The following is a 17,023-nucleotide window of genomic DNA, read 5'->3' on the forward strand; positions in this document are numbered from 1 at the left end:
GTCAGGTTGGATATTTAGGAAATTTTCTTCATGGAAAAGGCTGTCCAGCCCTGGCACAGCTGCCCAGGGCAGTGTTGGAGTCCCCATCTCTGGAAGGATTTAAAAGCCGTGTGGATGTGGCACTTGGGGATATGTCAGTGGTGGCCTTGGCAGCGCTGCGGGAATGGTTGCACTGCCTGACCTCAGAGGGCTTTTCCAACCTTTCTGACATGAGCATTCTCGAGCTTCTGTTTGCCAGGCACTCAGCTGGGCAGAGATTTGGAAAACATGAATGTTCCTCACTGCATTTCTCCCTGTCCTTCACAGGAGCAGCAGAAAATCCTCATTTCCTCTGCCGTGCTGTGCCACACCTGGACCTGCTCCCTCAGGGGTCAGGGCTGTGTCTACGTGACTCCAGACACAGCTTTTGTTCAGAATGCTGAAAGTTCAGCCGTGCTTCCCTCCCCCTGAGCTGCGGCACACAGAGGGGAGGCTTCACACAACAGAGGACACACTTAAAAATCCCTTTTCCTTCTCCTTGGGGCTGGACTGACCATCAGATCTGAGCTAAACAATGATTTGCTCTGAGTTTGTTTTTTTTTTTTTTTTTCACCTCCTCCTGCAGCAGACAGGGTGGGGTTTGGCTGCTGCACTTATCTGAGCACATCTCTTCATTTTCCTGGAGCTGCAGAGAGGTCTCAGCAGTGGCACCCCAGGCTAGTCAGATCATGCAGAGATTAGTCACACAAGCACTAATTAGCCTTGATCCAGAGCCATCTGAGTGAAAATTAATGGCCAGCATTAAAGAGGTGAGACAAGCCATCCAGAAGCTTTGCAGAATGACAGGCCAGGCTGAATTAATGAGATAAACCCCTCTAATTAACAGGTAATACAAACAAAACACTCAACAGCTGTCTGGGAAAGTGACCCGGGCTCAGTTTGTATTTGTGGTGCCCAGGGTCTGACTCAGCCCTGAAAACCCCCGAAGATTTTTGTGCTGGGCACAGCAGCTCTGCCTGGCTGCTCAGGAAGCATCAGCGCAGATTATTTCAGCTGATTTGTCAGCCAGGGCACAGCAGCAGCTCTGAGACTCTGCTTGTGTCTCCTTCCTGAAGGGAGAGAGAACACAACTGTGCTCTGCCAGCAGAAATCCCTCCTGAACTGGATGTGAAACTGCAAAAACCACCATGGAACCATTCAGAGAACAGATCAGAACCTCATTTTGCGCTCTCCAGGTAGAAATCTGCCCCTTCACAAAATTGTGCAGACTTTTGCTTACAGCAGAGATGTTTTTCTAGAGAACAGCCCCTTGTCTATCACAGCACCTTCCTGTCAGCTCCACCAGGTGACACTGGGCTGGCAGGAATGGAGGCTGCAGGGACAGGGACACAGCTCCACCTGCTGCACCCTCACACGTGGTGGCACCACCCAGCACCTTCTGCCTCCGTGCAGAACCTCTGAAATTCACACAGGGGTCAAAATTCAGCAGGTGGAGGCTTCCTGAGGAGGAGCTTTGGCCCAGCAGAGCTTATCAGAAACAGCCACGTGGAAAATCAAGAAATGGCATTTTTTTTTTGTTTTCGTTTTCAGTAGAACAAGTCCAGGCATGATCCTGCTGCAAACAACGTGACTTCTGCTCCAAGTGACCCTTCAAAGAAACCCAAGGGTACAGGATTTACCTCTCCTGACCCTCACTCCCTAAATATTTGAACATTTTTAAAAGCCAATTTCCATGAGATAACACAAAAGGAAGCTGCTGCCCCAATCCCTGCACATTAACAATTAAAGGTGAGAGCTCCCACCATTTCTTTAGGCCCATTGTCTCTGGTTTCAAGTAATTTCCAGGTGGCAACACAGATTTATTGGCACAATTGTGGCAGCTTCCATTTTCCACCTAAGAAAATGGAATAGAAAAGGAAATTCCTGCTTAAAACTAAATTTTGTAATAAATACACCACAATCCCAGTGGTTCTGAAAAATAAATTCTGTTGTATACAGAGAACAGTCATCCACAGCAGCTGAAATTCTGTGATTTATCATGACAGAAACCAAGACATTAAATTATAAATTATAGATATTAAATTATATATTGTATTAAACAACTTATTAAAGTAAAAAAGATCTTAAAACCACAGTAAAAAAATAAAAGCATGGCCAACTTGGAAGTGTCAAAAAGTTACCACTAAAAACAACTGCAACATGATTAAAGTGTCCTGGACATAAATTAACTTCAACCAATTTGCTCAAAATCAGTATTAAAGGGGTTTTTTTAAATAATTCACACTATCTAAAACAAATGCTTGGGCTAAAATTTAGAACTTTGAATGGTTAAAGAGAAAAGAAATCTTCCCAAACCCCACAGCCCCGGATTTATCCAAATCATGACAGGATTCAAGCTCAGAACTCAGAAATTATCTATTTCTCCAGGACACACATCCCTAATTTTTACCAAATGTTCATCTCTTCATTCATAGGAATCCAATGAAATTACATCAGTTTCCAAATCCTTCCAAGAGAAAGATTTAGACCAGGTCTGTGGAAGCAGAGGTGTGTGAGAAATATGTTGGAAAATTTAATTATTACCAGCAAAATCTGGTTTTACCACAGACCCCTTACCAGCACAGTACTGCACTGAGTGACTGTGTTTGTATTAAATGTATGGTGCTTTCCCCTCTTAATTAAAAATTATCAAAGCAACTCCCCCAGAAAAAAAATAATAGTTTCTATTAAAAATAATACAAAATACAAAATTCCAACCCCAAATCACCCCATATCCCCAAAATCTGTGGAGTATTGACCAGGAGTTCAGAGTCTGTCCTGACTAAATATCTTAATTTGACACCTGGCAGCCAAAAAATCTGTTTTTAGCACAGACCCCTTACTAGCACAGTATTGCACTGTGTTTGTATTAAATGTCTGCTGGTTTTCCCTCTTAATTAAAAATAATCAAAGCAACTGCCCCAGGAGAAAAATAATAGTTTCTATTAAAAAATAATACTAAATACAAAATAATACAGAATTCCAACCCCAAAACACACCATATCCCCAAAGTCTGTGGAGTATTGATCAGGAATTCAGAGTCTGTCCTGATTAAACATCTTAATTTGAAACCTGGCAGCCAAAAAATCTGCTTTTAGCACAGATCCCTTACCAGCACAGTATTGCACTGATTGTGTTTGTATTAAATATGTGCTGGTTTTCCCTTTTAATTATCAAAACAATTCCCCCAAAATAAAAATAATACAAATTCCGACCCCAAAACACCCCATATCTCCAAAATCTATGAAGTATTGACCAGGAGTTCAGAGTTTGTCCTGACTAAACATCTTAATTTAACACCTGGCAGCCAAAAATCTGCTTTTAGCACAGATCCCTTACCAGCACAGTATTGCACTGAGTGACTGTGTATTAAATGTGTGCTGGTTTTCCCTCTTAATTAAAAATTATCGAAGCAACTTCCACAAAAGAAAAATAATACAAATTCTGACCCCAAACACCCCATATCCCCAAAATCTCTGAAGTATTGACCAGGAATTCAGAGTCTGTCCTGATTAAACATCTTAATTTGAAACCTGGCAGCCAAAAAATCTGCTTTTAGCACAGATCCCTTACCAGCACAGTATTGCACTGACTGTGTTTGTATTAAATGTGTGCTGGTTTTCCCTCTAAATTATCAAAACAATTCCCCCAAAATAAAAATAATACAAATTCCGACCCCAAAACACCCCATATCGCCAAAATCTGTGAAGTATTGACCAGGAATTCAGAGTTTGTGCTGACTAAACATCTTAATTTGACACCTGGCAGCCAAAAACCTCTTTCAGAGTGAGAGCCCAGCAAGGACAGGGAGTTCTCAGCACACCTGACTCCTTCCCACAGCACCAATTCCCACCCACACAAGGTCACAGTGGGATGGCAGTGCTGGTTATGGTTGGACTCAGTGATTTTAAAGGGTTTTTTTTTCCAGCCCAGATGATTTTCTGATCTAACAGTGCTCTAGATTTAGACCAGGTCTGTGGAAGCAGAGGTGTGTGAGAAATATGTTGGAAAATTTAATTATTACCAGCAAAATCTGGTTTTACCACAGACCCCTTACCAGCACAGTACTGCACTGAGTGACTGTGTTTGTATTAAATGCGTGCTGGTTTTCCCTCTTAATTAAAAATTATCAAAGCAACTGCCACAGAAGAAAAATAATAGTTTCTATTAAAAAATCTAGCATCTAGGATCTAGCAGTGACACAGAAGTGCTGCATCATCCACTGCTCCCCACAGTGAGGTGGGAAAGGAGCAGAGGTGGGACATGGCACAGGATTGATCCCAGATGGCTCTGGAATATCTCCAGTGAGGAAAACTCTGCAGCCTCCCTCCCTGGGCAATCTTTTCCAGAAATTCTCCCTCATGTTCAGGTGGAGCTTCAGTTCCTGCCTGTTCCTGCTGTGGCATTGCTGGCTGTGAAAAACGTGTATTTTATGATTGGCTTTTTGCAAATATTAAAATGAATATTATATGTGTTATGTTAGAAAATGATGCTGGATTAATTTGCTTAAGTAGTGTGTTAAATATAGTTTTAGGTTATAACATAATGTTAAAATAGAAACTGTGCTATGTAACATACTTTTTTTAAAGAGAGGAATGAGGTATTCCCACCAAGATAGCAGCCACAGGACACCTGAATCTTTCAGAGAAAGAGAATTTATTGCTCCATTATCAGAAGAAATGAACTTCTTCCTGCCTCGCTCAGCCATGAAGAGCCGTCAGGATTAATAAGAAGAAGTTGACACTGACCAGACAGAATCCTGTGTTTGAATGGAATTTATGCATCACTAATGAGGTGTATGAATATGCAACAGGCTGTTGCTTTTAAGGGTTAATCATCTGTTAACCGGTGTCCTTATTTTGGCCAGAAAGAGGTACCTGGACCATCCATAACTCTTTGTTTTTATTGTCTCATACTGTGCTAACCCTAATTGTCCAATTTTTTTTATTACTCTCATTTTATTACTATTTTTATAACCATTTTATTACTATTAAACTTTTAAAATTCTAGAAACAAGTAATTGGCATTTTTTACAAGAGGAAGAAGTTGATGATGACCAGACAGAATCCTGTGTTTGAATGGAATTTGTGCATCATGTATGAGGTGTATGAATATGCAACAGGCTGTTGCTTTTAAGGGTTAATCCTCTGTTAATGTGGGTCCTTTCTTGGGCTTATTTTGCCCAGAAAGAGGTACCTGGACTGTCCATAACTCTTTGTTTTTATTGTCTCATATTGTCCTAACCCTAACTGTCCAAATTTTTATTACTCTAATTATATTACTATTTTTAGAACAATTTTATTACTATTAAACTTTTAAAATTCTAAAAACAAGTGACTGGCATTGTTTTTCACACTACGTAAGATACTTTTTTTTAAAGAGAGGAATGAGGAACTTGCAATGAGATAGCAGCCACAGGACACCTGAATCTTTCAGAGAAAAAGAATTTATTGCTCCATTATCAGAAGAAACGAACTTCTTCCTGCCTCACTCATTAAGAGGAAGAAGCTGACACTGACCAGCCAGAATCCTGTGTTTGAACGGAATTTATGCATCATGTATGAGGTGTGTGAATATGTAACAGGCTGTTGTTTTTAAGGGTTAATCCTCTGCTAACATGTGTCTTTATTTTGCCCAGAAAGAGGTACCTGGACCATCCATAACTCTTTGTTTTTACCGTCTCATATTGTCCTAATTCAAATTCTCAAAATTATTATTGCTCTAATTGTATTACTGTTTTTACAACCATTTTATTACTATCAAACTTTTAAAATTAAAAAAAAAAAAAAAAGTGATTGGCGTTTTTCACACCAGTGTCTGGCGGTGCTCAGGGTTCTTCTTCCCATGTGCAGGACCTGAACTGCACTGTGCTGAAATTTGGAAGGGTTTTCTCTGCCTGTCAAAGTCTCTGAAAGGGCACAACCCTCTGAGGCATCGGCCATTCCTTGTTTTGTATCATCAGCACTGTATTGAATTTCGGAAGGGTTTTCCCTGCTCTTCTCCCCTGCCTGTCAAAGTCCCTCCGAAAGGGCACAACCCTCTGAGACATCGGCCATTCCTTGTTTTGTATCATCAGCGAACTTGCTGAGGGAGCACCGACCCCATTGTCCAAACAAGCCACAAACACCAAGGACAGAACCCCGGGGGCACCACTCGTGACAGACCCCCCTACACCCTGTGCCTCATTCCCGAGCCTCCGGGACCTGTTCTCCATTCTCCCCTCATTTACAGGAACCTCAGGGCCACCTTCCCAGTCCCAGAGCCCCTGACTGAACCCTGACAGAGAACTCAGACTTCCAACCCGGCACCCCTCACCCTGGGGCCGCCTCAGACCGGGAACCGGGAACCCCCAGCAGCAGCGGCGCCCGCACCCCACAACCTCCGGGCAGCCCGGGGTTAAGACACCGGGACAGCCCCGGAATCCTCCCCAGAACCCTCCAAAATCCCCGCAGCCCCCAACATGGCGGGTCCCCCTGAGGAGCCGCCCGACGCGTGGCGCCCCCTGGTGGCTCCCAAGTAACGCGCCCCCCGCGCGCGCGTGCGGACCCGCTTGAGAGCAGGGCCGCGCCCACCGGAACGGCCCCGCGGGGGGAGGGGGGGGGGAGGGAGGCCCCGGCCAGTCCGCTCGGCGCTGTGCGACCCACCTGCCCTAGCTTGGCCGCGGAGGCGGGTGGTGAAGAAAAGAAGGACGGCGAGCAGCACGGCAACGGCGGCGAGCAGAACCGCGTCCATCCCGCAGCGCCGGCCCCGCCCACATCACCCTTGGTACGCCCCGTCTCCTTCCCCTGCAGCAAGGCCCCCCGCGCGCGGGCTGCCCCGCGGGGTGCCTGTGGCGGCGCGGCGCGGAGGGCGCGCTGCGATGGGGCAGGCGCGGCTCGGACAGCCCGCGGGAGGGGTCCTGGCTGGTCCCTGAGGCGGGCGCTGAGGGAGGGCGCGGAAAAAGGAATTAAAGGCGGGATTAAAGCAGAAGTTAAAGGGGAAATTAAAATTTATGAGGCAAAACCGGCCGTGAGCCGGTGTGGCCGCCCGGCACGGCTGCTATGAGCGGCTGGTGATGCGTCCATCCTCCGCACTGGGTGGGTGGGGCCAGCCTGGGACATCTCAGCCGTGACCCCGCTCCGGGTGCACCCCAGACAGGCCTGAGAGCTGTCAGGGTGACCCAGGCAATGATGAAACTTAAATTACATCTCTGAGTAATTTCTGTTTTCTTCTTTTAGGTCTGTGGAATTTGGGAATGGGATGAAGCTGGAGCTGCCGTGTCAGGAGTGATGTCCTGACCTGGCCTGAACTAAAAGTGCACAAAAATATGCAGAAACTTGCACTGGAGATGGAGAAGAAATTTCCTCCCTTTGCATGGTCACCCACTGTTAGATCTGAAACTTTGTCAGACTCTGCCCCAGTCCTATGAGTGAGGAGAGAAATTTTTTAAGCTTTACCCATTTTCACTTTGCGGTTGTGAAGTTCTGGCTGATCAAGCCCTTTCTTGCTTCAGAAATGCTTTCAGTGTGACTGTTTAAAGCACTTTTCGGGGAAAGTGTTTTAATAAATTGAGAATACAAATTCGAGGCTATGGGACATCTAAAGGTGATCAAAAGCACTGTTTAGCTAATTAATCATTGCTGTGAGCTCCACAGCTGCCTGTGTCCCTGTCACCAGCTCGAGATGAGTTCAGATCTGTCAGCAGATGAAAAGCAGCTTCTGTTGAGGGATCTGCTGAATTTTAGCCATGTAGAACCAACAACACAGTGGGAAGCTCTCAAAAAAGAGCTGAACTACAGACTGAGTGTTTTATGGCAAAGTTTTATTTTAGTAATAGCCTTTCAAAAGTCTTATTTTGGGAATCATTCCTAGAATCCTGGAATGGTTTCGGTTGGAAGGAACCTTAAGGATGATCTTGTTCCATTCCTTGCCATGGGCAGGGATACCTTTCACTATCCCAGGCTGCTCCAAGCCCCATCCAGCCTGACCTTGGACACTTCCAGGGATCCAGAAGCAGTCACTGCTTCTCTGGGCACCCTGTGCCAGGGCTCCTCACCCTCCCAGGAGAAAATTCCTGCCCAATATCCCATCCATCCCTGCCCTCTGGCAGTGGGAAGCCATTCCCTGTGTCCTGTCCCTCCATCCCTTATCCCCAGTACCTCTCCAGCTCTTCTGGAGCTCATTCAGGCCCTGCAAGGGGCTCTGAGATCCTTCCTGGATCCTTCCCCTCTCCAGGTGAGCACCCCCAAGCTCTCTCCAGCCCTTGGAGCAGCTCCATGGCCTCCTCTGGGCTCTCTCCAGCAGCTGCAGCTCCTCCTGCTGTTGGCCCCAGGGCTGGAGCAGCTCTGCTGGAGGGGTCTCACCTGCAGAATCCCCCCGCCCTGCTGGGGATGAGCACACAGAGGGCTCTGGCTGGGCCATGTGGAGCTTCTCCCTCACCCCAGCTCCCCCTCAGGTTCAGCTTCTCCCTCACCCCAGCTCCCCTCAGGTTCAGCTCCTCACCCACCCCCCATCTCCCCCTCAGGTTCAGCCTCTCACCCACCCCAAAACCCCTCAGGGTCAGCTCCTCACCCACCCCAACTCCCCTCAGGCTCAGCTTGTCCCTCACCCCAGCTCCCCCTCAGGTTCAGCCTCTCACCCACCCCAGCTCCCCCTCAGGTTCAGCTTCTCCCTCACCCCAACACCCCTCAGGCTCAGCTTTGGCCAAAGCACCCGTGGGCAAGCTGGAGGTTCCCAAAACCCCTTTGTTGTTTGTCACCCAGCCCTGCAGGCAGCCAGCACACACTCGTGTCAGTGCTGAGGGGTTTATCGTGTCGGTGCTGAGTTGTTCATTTCCCTGCATGGTCCCTACTGCCTTTAATAAGGAGGTGGTGGTAATGGTGGGATGTCACCTGCTCCTCCTCTCCGGGCTGCAGAGGGAGCAGAGGAGTTTTTCCTGTAGGTGTCACCAATATCCCGCGAAGAAACTGAGCTTAAACTGCCGGAGAAGGAGCGAGCGTGGGATGCTCGGGTCGGTTTGATACAACACCAGAGTCTTCTGAAATATTTGAGATCCCTCGGGTTGCGTTTCACAGAAGCCCTTCTGGATTTTCCTAATTTAAGTCTGGAAAAATCCCTCTGGTTTCCTCAATAACCGTGTAAATTCCAGAGGATTTTGAGGCTGGCTTTCTACCAGGACACTGGGAGAATGTGTGAAGGCTGTGATGAGCGGTGGGTGGTGATTGAATTTGGTGGCTGCTGCTGGAGCGTGACTGGTTCCACTCAGTCATGCAAACACTGCAAGAATATCACGGAATCATGGAATGATTTGGGTTGGGAGGGACCTTAGATACCATCTCATTCCATGAGCAGGGACACCTTCAATATCCCAGGGTGCTCCAAACCTCTCCCAATACTTCCAGGGATCCAGGGGCAGTCACAGCTTCTCTGGGCACCTGTGCCAGGGCTCACCACCCTCACATGGAACAATTCCCTCCTTAGTATTTATTCTAAATCTGCCTTCTCTTAGCTTAAAAATGTTTCTGCTTGTCCCAGCAGTTGTAAATCCTTAATCACAATAATACAGTATTTGCAGACCTAGGGAATTTTCTCACCCAGCACTGCCTGATCCCAGTACAGGCTTTTAAGGGAAAATTGGTCTTTTTTCAATTTATTGTGACAAAAGGTAAAATAGCACATTCCCCCTCAAACACCTCATTGTATAAGGAATTACATCGAATCACAGAATCATTAAGGTTAGAAAAGCCCTTTTGCATCATCAGGCCCAACTATTCTCTTACTGCCAAAACCACCACTAAACCACCCCGAAGTTCCACCTCTACACCTAAAATCCCTTGAAATGTAAATCCTTGTGGGGCTGGAGGCACATCCACGTGTGTCACTTTTTGGGGCAGACTGGAGAGCTCACCCAGCTGGCAGAGCAGCCCCGAGGCTTCCATCCAGAGATGCACCAGGTACCGGTGCCCGGTAATGAGGCTCTAATTCCCTGCGAATAAACCAAAGTGCATCCAGGAACTCGCTGTATCCCGGGGCCAACTGGCACAAAACGCCCTCTTCCACACTTGTCAGCTTGCCTCGCCTTCCAGGAGAGGGTGGCTGGATGCACACTGCCTGCTGGGAGCTGTTCCTGGACTGCTTTGAGCCGGGAATCATCTCAGAAAGTTTGTGCAGAAGGACTTTCTAAACATTTTCTCCCATGGATGTAAGTAAGAGCCGAAATAAGGGATGCAGGACTCCAGGTAGCTCTGCAAAATGCAGTTTATTGTATCCAAGGTGTTACAGCAGTCCAGGGTCGTGGATGAGAGGAATAGCAGATTTGTCTTTACAAATGGTCTGCTGGTAGATAAAACCAGCACTGGGAGATAAAAGAAACAATGGGAAGGATTCCACTGATTGATGAATGGAAAAAGATATTTGCTTTTACAAATAAACTTCGGGTTTGCTGATAAATGAAATTAGACATTTAAAGATGAAATAAACAATGAGGAAGAAAAACCCCAAAATTCCATAAAAATTAAAAGGAAGGGTTATACATTAGAGGGAAAATCTCTGGTATCAGGTGTATCAGGAAGTCTGAACCTCTCAAGTACCTCAGCCAATGGGGAAAGAGAGAAGGGAAATGCAGCCAGGAAATTGGGATAAAAAGGAGGCTACGTCCCCCAAAAATTTGAGAGACCCCAGGGCAATGCCCCATGGCCTTTCCATTTATTCAAATAAAGTTACAGGACTCCTCTGTCTCCTTTTTGGACATAAACCTCTGATGTTTGTGGATTATTTTCCTAACAGGGGTGACAGAGCTGTGCCTACAGCTGTCAGCTCCAGCTGCAGGCAGGCCTGGAGACCCTGAGTTTAGGTTATAAATGCATTCTATACTTTTCTTTTGCTTGCAATGCATTCTATACTTTGCTGAGCATCTTCATACAGTAGAACCAATCTATCCCTTAACTTTTATCTCTAGCCTATCATAACTACTGTAATTACCATATTCATGTTACTGTTCTCCAGTCACTAAAAGTCAGTACATTACAGTTTAAGCTCAAAGATGTTTTTCAGTTTCCTTGCAGTGTAAAATTCTGAAACCTTTTTTCTACTTGCAACATTTGCTGACTTGTTTGCCTGTGCTCTCTTTCTGCTTGGTAAAAACATCTTCTTGTTTGGGGTGGGTTTATCTTTTGCTCTAAGCCATAAAAACCCTTCTAACTAACACAGCCTTTGCCTTCTTGGTTACCCAGTAAGACTGACTCAGCAATTCTTTTCTTCTATATCAAAACTTGCTCACAGCTCTATTCCTTCATCAGATTCTACATTCAAAAACCTTCCTGCTAAGCACACATATCTGTGAGACTTTCTTGTCAAACTTTCATCCTTCCCAACAGATATACCTTTCAGTGCCTGGGCACACCGTATTTCCCAGCAGGGATGCAACCTTTGTGCAGCAGGATTTATTTACAGGGAGAAATGCTGCAAGGGCTGCCTTCCAGCTCCCACCCACTTGGAGATGGACCTCGGGTGTTCTTCCAAATGCTCTGGAAATGTGCTGATGAAGGGAGAGGTTCTGCATCCTCCTTTGTGCCAGTGGGACACAGCACCTTCCAGGGAGTGCTCTGGATTGCAGGATCACACTCTGGGAAGGATCTGGATCAGAGTGCCAGAGAGCTGCAGATTATTTTATAATTGCAGGGCAGTGAGCTGGTGATCCTAAATGTGGGATGAGCAGGGCCCCCCAGCACCATCCTGGAGCTCAGCACCTCCCCAAAGCCCCTGAAGAAGCATCCAAGACCTGTCTTGGTCTTTTCTGGCCCTGCTGCTTCCTTCTCACTGCTCTACTTTAGTCACTTGTTTTAGGAGAAATAAAATGGTTGCTTGTTGCTTGAGATAGCTTCCAAATCTCCCTTAAATTTAAACACAAGTAGTGGTCATAATCAAAACAGAATCTTAGTTCTTGAAAACAACGTTACAAAATCAAGAAATGCATAAAAACTTGAAGGCTTGAAATCATTGTGAGGTGATTCCCTCTGTGTTGTGTTTTATAACAGCTCATTTCTGCCCCGAAGGTTTCACTGACTGGTCTAGTTCAGCCACAGCTGCTTCTGGGCCAGGATGTCTGAGTGATGCAGGGAGTGGGACTTGATCAGATAAATGCCTTTTTTTCCTTAAAAGCTGGGGGAAAATTTGAAGCAAATAATGCCAGTAAAGATATAAATCTAAAAGAAATCCAGCCAGGCTAAGGATTTCTTTGAGCAAGTCTTCAAAAATAGTTGGAGATCAAGACTGTTGTGCTGACAGGAGATTAAAGAAAAAAATAGTGGTGAAGAGAAATCCCTACAAGTGAAATTCAGATGCTTTCCCTCCTGTGGCCACCAAACCAAAACCTTTCAAAGGCTCTTTGGGGAACAATGAAGCCACAGAGATGGGATGGATTTGGATGTCCCTGGTTAATGCCCTGAGCACAGGGTTCAGCCTTGTGGCTGTTAGGAAAATTAATTCACAAACACCAGAGGTTTATGCCCAAAAAGGAGACAGAGGAGTCCTGTAACTTTATTTGAATAAATGGAGAAGCCATGGGGCTTTCCCCTGGGATCTCTCCAATTTTTGGACGACGCAGCCTCCTTTTTATCCCAATTTCTTGGCTGCATTTCCCTTCTCTCTTTCCCCATTTCTGAGGTACTTGAGAGGTACAGACTTCCCAATACGCCTGATACCAAAGATTCCCCCCTAATGTATAACCCTCCCTTTTAATTTTTATTTGATATGGAATTCAGGGCTTTTTCTTTCTAATTGTTTTTCATCTTTCAATGTCTAATTTCATTTATCAGCAAACCCGAAGTTTATTTGTAAAAGCAAATATCTTTTTCCATTCATCAATCAGTGGAATCCTTCTCATTGTTTCTTTTATCTCCTAGTGCTGGTTTTATCTACCAGCAGACCCACAGCTTGTTTGTAAAGACAAATCTGCTGTTCCTCTCATGGCTGTGACTGTATCTGTGGCTGTCTTTTCAGCAATTCATCTGCAATCTTTTCTTCATCTCTTTTGGTTATAAACTATTCCAGTGTTTTTTGGGCATGGACACATTCCTAGAGAAGACCTGTTGTAGTTCCCATCCCTGGAGGTGTCCAAGGAATGACTCAAGTGACATTGAGTGCTCTGGGCTGGTTGACAATGCTGTGATGATCAAAAGTTGGGCTGATCTTGGAGGTGTTTTTCAAGACTTAGCTCTAGCTGCATTATCTGAGCATGGTCAAGCTTCTCCTCTGGAATTTGCTAGCTGAAAACCAAAGATAAAAATACTGGTTTTCTTCCCAAAGTCAGTCCTGGGGAGGGCAAGCACCACAGAAACAGCTGAGGTGGAAATGTTCAGAGGAAACCTTCAGAGGTTGCTGCTGTTCTGGGTGTCTCTGTCATTCAGAGCTGCTCCCCCTGCAGAGCTCTGGCATGGACACATTCCTAGAGAAGACCTGTTGTAGTTCCCATCCCTGGAGGTGTCCAAGCAATGACTGGAGGTGACCCTGAGAGCTCTGGGCTGGTTGACAAAGCTGTGATGATTAAAAGTTAGGTTGATCTTGGAGGTGTTTTCCAAGATTTAGCTCCAGCTGCCTTATCTGAGCAGGGTCCCAGCATCAGGCAAGCTTCTCCTCTGGAATATGCTAGCTGAAAATCAAAGATAAAAATACTGATTTTCTTCCCAAAACCAGTCCTGGGGAGGGCAAGCATCACAGAAACGGCTGAGGTGGAAATGTTCAGAGGTTGCTGCTGTTCTGGGTGTCTTTGTCATTCAGAGCTGCTCTCCCTGCAGAGCTCTGCTCTCCTCTCATGCCCATCGAGCTGTTTGTCTAAAGCCCTAATGAGTTTCCTGTATCTTTTCAAAATGTAAATTGTAACCAATTTACAAGTCGTTAGTTATAAAGTCAGTCACTGCAGCCCCTCTTTAATTTCACCTGTCCCTTCCCCGTGTTTCCATTAAGCCCCATTTAATTACAAATTAATCTCATTCTCGGGGCATCAGCTGCATTTGTAATAAATGTCCCTCAAAAGCTGTGACTCAGCCGACAGCGCACCAGCGGTGACCAAGACCTGGATGAACAGGATTTCCAGTCCAAATTAACAAATAACTTTTCTCCTGTCTCAAAAAAATCCACCAGCACAAGGGGGAAAGAAAACTAGAGATGCCAAAATGGAATTTGGTTTCTTTGCTGCAGGCGAAGAAAAGGGGAGCAGTTGTGACCCAGCAGTTCCCCCCTCAGGTTATCCCCAGGGGACTCACAGCTGTAATGGCTTTGCTGCCTTGAGGAGAGGCTTTAAGCTGCAAAAATCCACTTTTCCAGCCAACTCCCATAAATCCAGAGCATTTTGTTGGATTGCAGACTTCCATTGCTTAATGGGAACATTGCTCACCATTTCACATCCTGGTTTTGGCAATGGCTGCTTTTCTCTTCCTGGGTGCAGGACAGAAAAAAATCCTTTTTAATTTTGGCTTGGCTGGAGACTGAACTGTGGGGTGCCTGTTTGTGAAATTCACATTCCCTGAACAAATTCCTTCACCCAGGGTTTTTGCCTGGGAAGCTGACAGGCAGTGAGAGAGGCCTCAGAGAAAATGAAAACAATTCTTATCTCATTTGCTTCTCCTGTGTTGTGCTCATGTGCAATGTGTTTGGAGATTGTTCACCCACAGGTGATCGTTCCATTGGATTCTGCTGTGAGTTGTTTTCACTCTTTGGGCAATCAGGGCCAAGCTGTGTCGGGACTCTGGAAAGAGTCACAAATTTTCATTATTATCTTTTTAGCCTTCTGTAAGTATCCTTTCTGTATTCTTTAGTATAGTATAGTATTCTTTAATATAATATAGTATTATAAAGTAATAAATTAGCTTTCTGAGATAGAGTCAGATGCATCATTCCTTCCCTCATTGGGGCGGCCATGTGTTGTCATCTTATTGCAGGGGTTCCATGCTGCGATCTCCTTACATAAAAGTTTCATACCTTCTTGGTGTTTCTCATGGGCATTTCCTCAGAGCATTAACTCTTTCTTCTTCACAAAACAGCCACTGACCCCAGTTTCCCTCTCAACCAGCCACTCCACTCTTTTATAGCACTCTTCTTCTCACTGGTTACAGCTGTGGCTTGTTAAAGCCAGGCCTGTTCCTAATCTTTGATAATTGGCCCAGCTGCAACTCCTTAGGAGTGAGATTACTTCCTACACTATCTTGATTTTCTTATATTATATCCCTCTACAGCCGTGCATTTACAAAACCTGTTGTGTTTGGGGCAAAGCCTCCTCTCCTCTAAAGGCTTTCCCCCACTGTTCTCAGCATCCCTCTACCTCTGCCTTCCCTCTGTGCTCATGGTGGAACAGGCCAGGGAATGGATCCTGGCTTCTGACGGCCTTTTTATCAGCAGGAGATGTGTCTGTGGCAGAACAGCTTTACTGGTATAAGCCAAGGGTGGGTGTTCATCTGCCTGTGTTCATCTTCCTTCCAGACTTCTTCAGGGAGGCTGGTTTTTTAGAATGGGGTTCAGGAGGCAAGATGGAGGAATCTGAGTGTGTCCAGCCTTTCTCCTTCTTCTTGGTCTCCATCTTCTGCTGTGATGGTGGCACTTTTGGATTGGTTTAGAGTAGAAGCTCACTGTCTAACATAGGTGATAGGTATTGGGACGTTATGGTAAATAATGTGCTCGTAGTTTTTAGTATAAAAAGATAACACCGCCCCAGGGGCAGGCAGAGTGCCTCTGTCTATCCTGCTGAGCAGACCTTGGAAGGCCAGAGAAAGAATTTTATAGATAAGAAACAATAAACAACCTTGAGAATGAGAACTGAAGAGTTCTGACTCCTTCTTCAACCACCAGGCTGGGAAAAGAGACTTTCCAACACATCTCGGGTGTTGCGGTGTGATTTCATGGTTTGCCTCTTACCCCGGGTTTCTCCCTGTAGATTCCTTCCCCAGGTGTGTCAGTCACCTCTCCTTTCCACACCCCGACCCCTGCCCAGCACTGTCTGTTAATCCTGGCATTCCAGAAGGGCATTGAGTGATTGGCAGAATTCAAAAGATGCCTCCACCCCTGGGGGGACACTGGGCCACCCAGGTGTCCTTTGTCCCTTGAGACCTCCTTCTGTGTACCTGGTTGGTGGCTCCCTACCCCTTCCTTCCTCCCCCTTTCCCTGGGGTTCAAAGGAACAGCAACCACATCGTCAGGGAGTTCTGCTGGAGTTGTTGGATTCAGAGGCCTGTGGGCCAGAATAAAGCTCTGGATCCAAACCCTCCATCAGAACCGACTCCTTTCCTTCACCATCGCCTTAAAGCTTCTCCACCAAGGTAAAACTGAGCTCCCTGGACTTGTCCCAAGTGCCCAGCTGTGACATCCAGCTAGCCAAAGGTGTCTCTGAGGTGAAATCACCACAGTTGTTGCCTTTTGGTCAAGCAGCAAAGGCCAGACAAGCCCAGGCACATTCCATCCGGTTATATTAGTAATTATTCCAATACTTGGGGTCACTCTGAGCAGCAGAAACCCCGAGAGTGTCCCACACTCAGCTGGACAAGCCTGAATTTTGATGCAATTCTGCAAATTCCCATGAACCAGAACAGAAAGAATTGCATGTACAAGCAGAGATGAGTGTGGATGCAGCCTGCAGAGTCTCCTTATCTGTCTTTGGAATGCCACTGCTCCACGCTGCCAGCAGCCATCAGGAAAATTCGCTTTTCTCCTTGGACTGCGTGGAGCACACAGATAATTCTGGGAGCAGCAAGGCTGCTTTCATCTTCCTGCAGCTAATCCAAACAGATCACGTTGTTAGGGGGAGTCAGGGGAGAGCAGGAGAAGACAGAGTATCTTTATTTAAAAATAAATTAAAGAAATCCTTAAAATCAAAGCTCTTAGCAGGAGTTCAGCGGGATCAGGAGGCAGCAGTCCTTGCTGGTGCTGGATTTATTTCCTGTGTTAAATGTCTGGACTGTATTGCCTCATCTTCCCACAAATGGAGCTGCTCCTGCCTCGTGTTGGTTGGGCAGTGGGGAAAAGGCAGCAGAGCTGTCTG

General features: G+C 46.0%; 1 protein-coding gene across 1 annotated transcript in view; it reads right to left on the bottom strand.

The window, feature by feature from the left end:
* The window catches only part of DDRGK1 (DDRGK domain containing 1), a 48,965-nt gene extending 42,188 nt beyond the window's left edge, over positions 1–6,777 (bottom strand). Inside the window, exon 1 of the mRNA XM_054293316.1 lies at positions 6,663–6,777. Coding sequence (XP_054149291.1) covers positions 6,663–6,750 — 88 coding nt within the window. The 5' untranslated portion in view covers positions 6,751–6,777. The remainder of the gene's footprint in view (positions 1–6,662) is intronic.
* Positions 6,778–17,023: the final 10,246 nt, after the last annotated feature.

The sequence above is a fragment of the Melozone crissalis genome, unplaced genomic scaffold (assembly GCF_028551555.1).
Source record: "Melozone crissalis strain CALT ecotype California unplaced genomic scaffold, PUWL_Pcris_2 ptg000132l_1, whole genome shotgun sequence".
Lineage (NCBI taxonomy): Eukaryota > Metazoa > Chordata > Aves > Passeriformes > Passerellidae > Melozone > Melozone crissalis.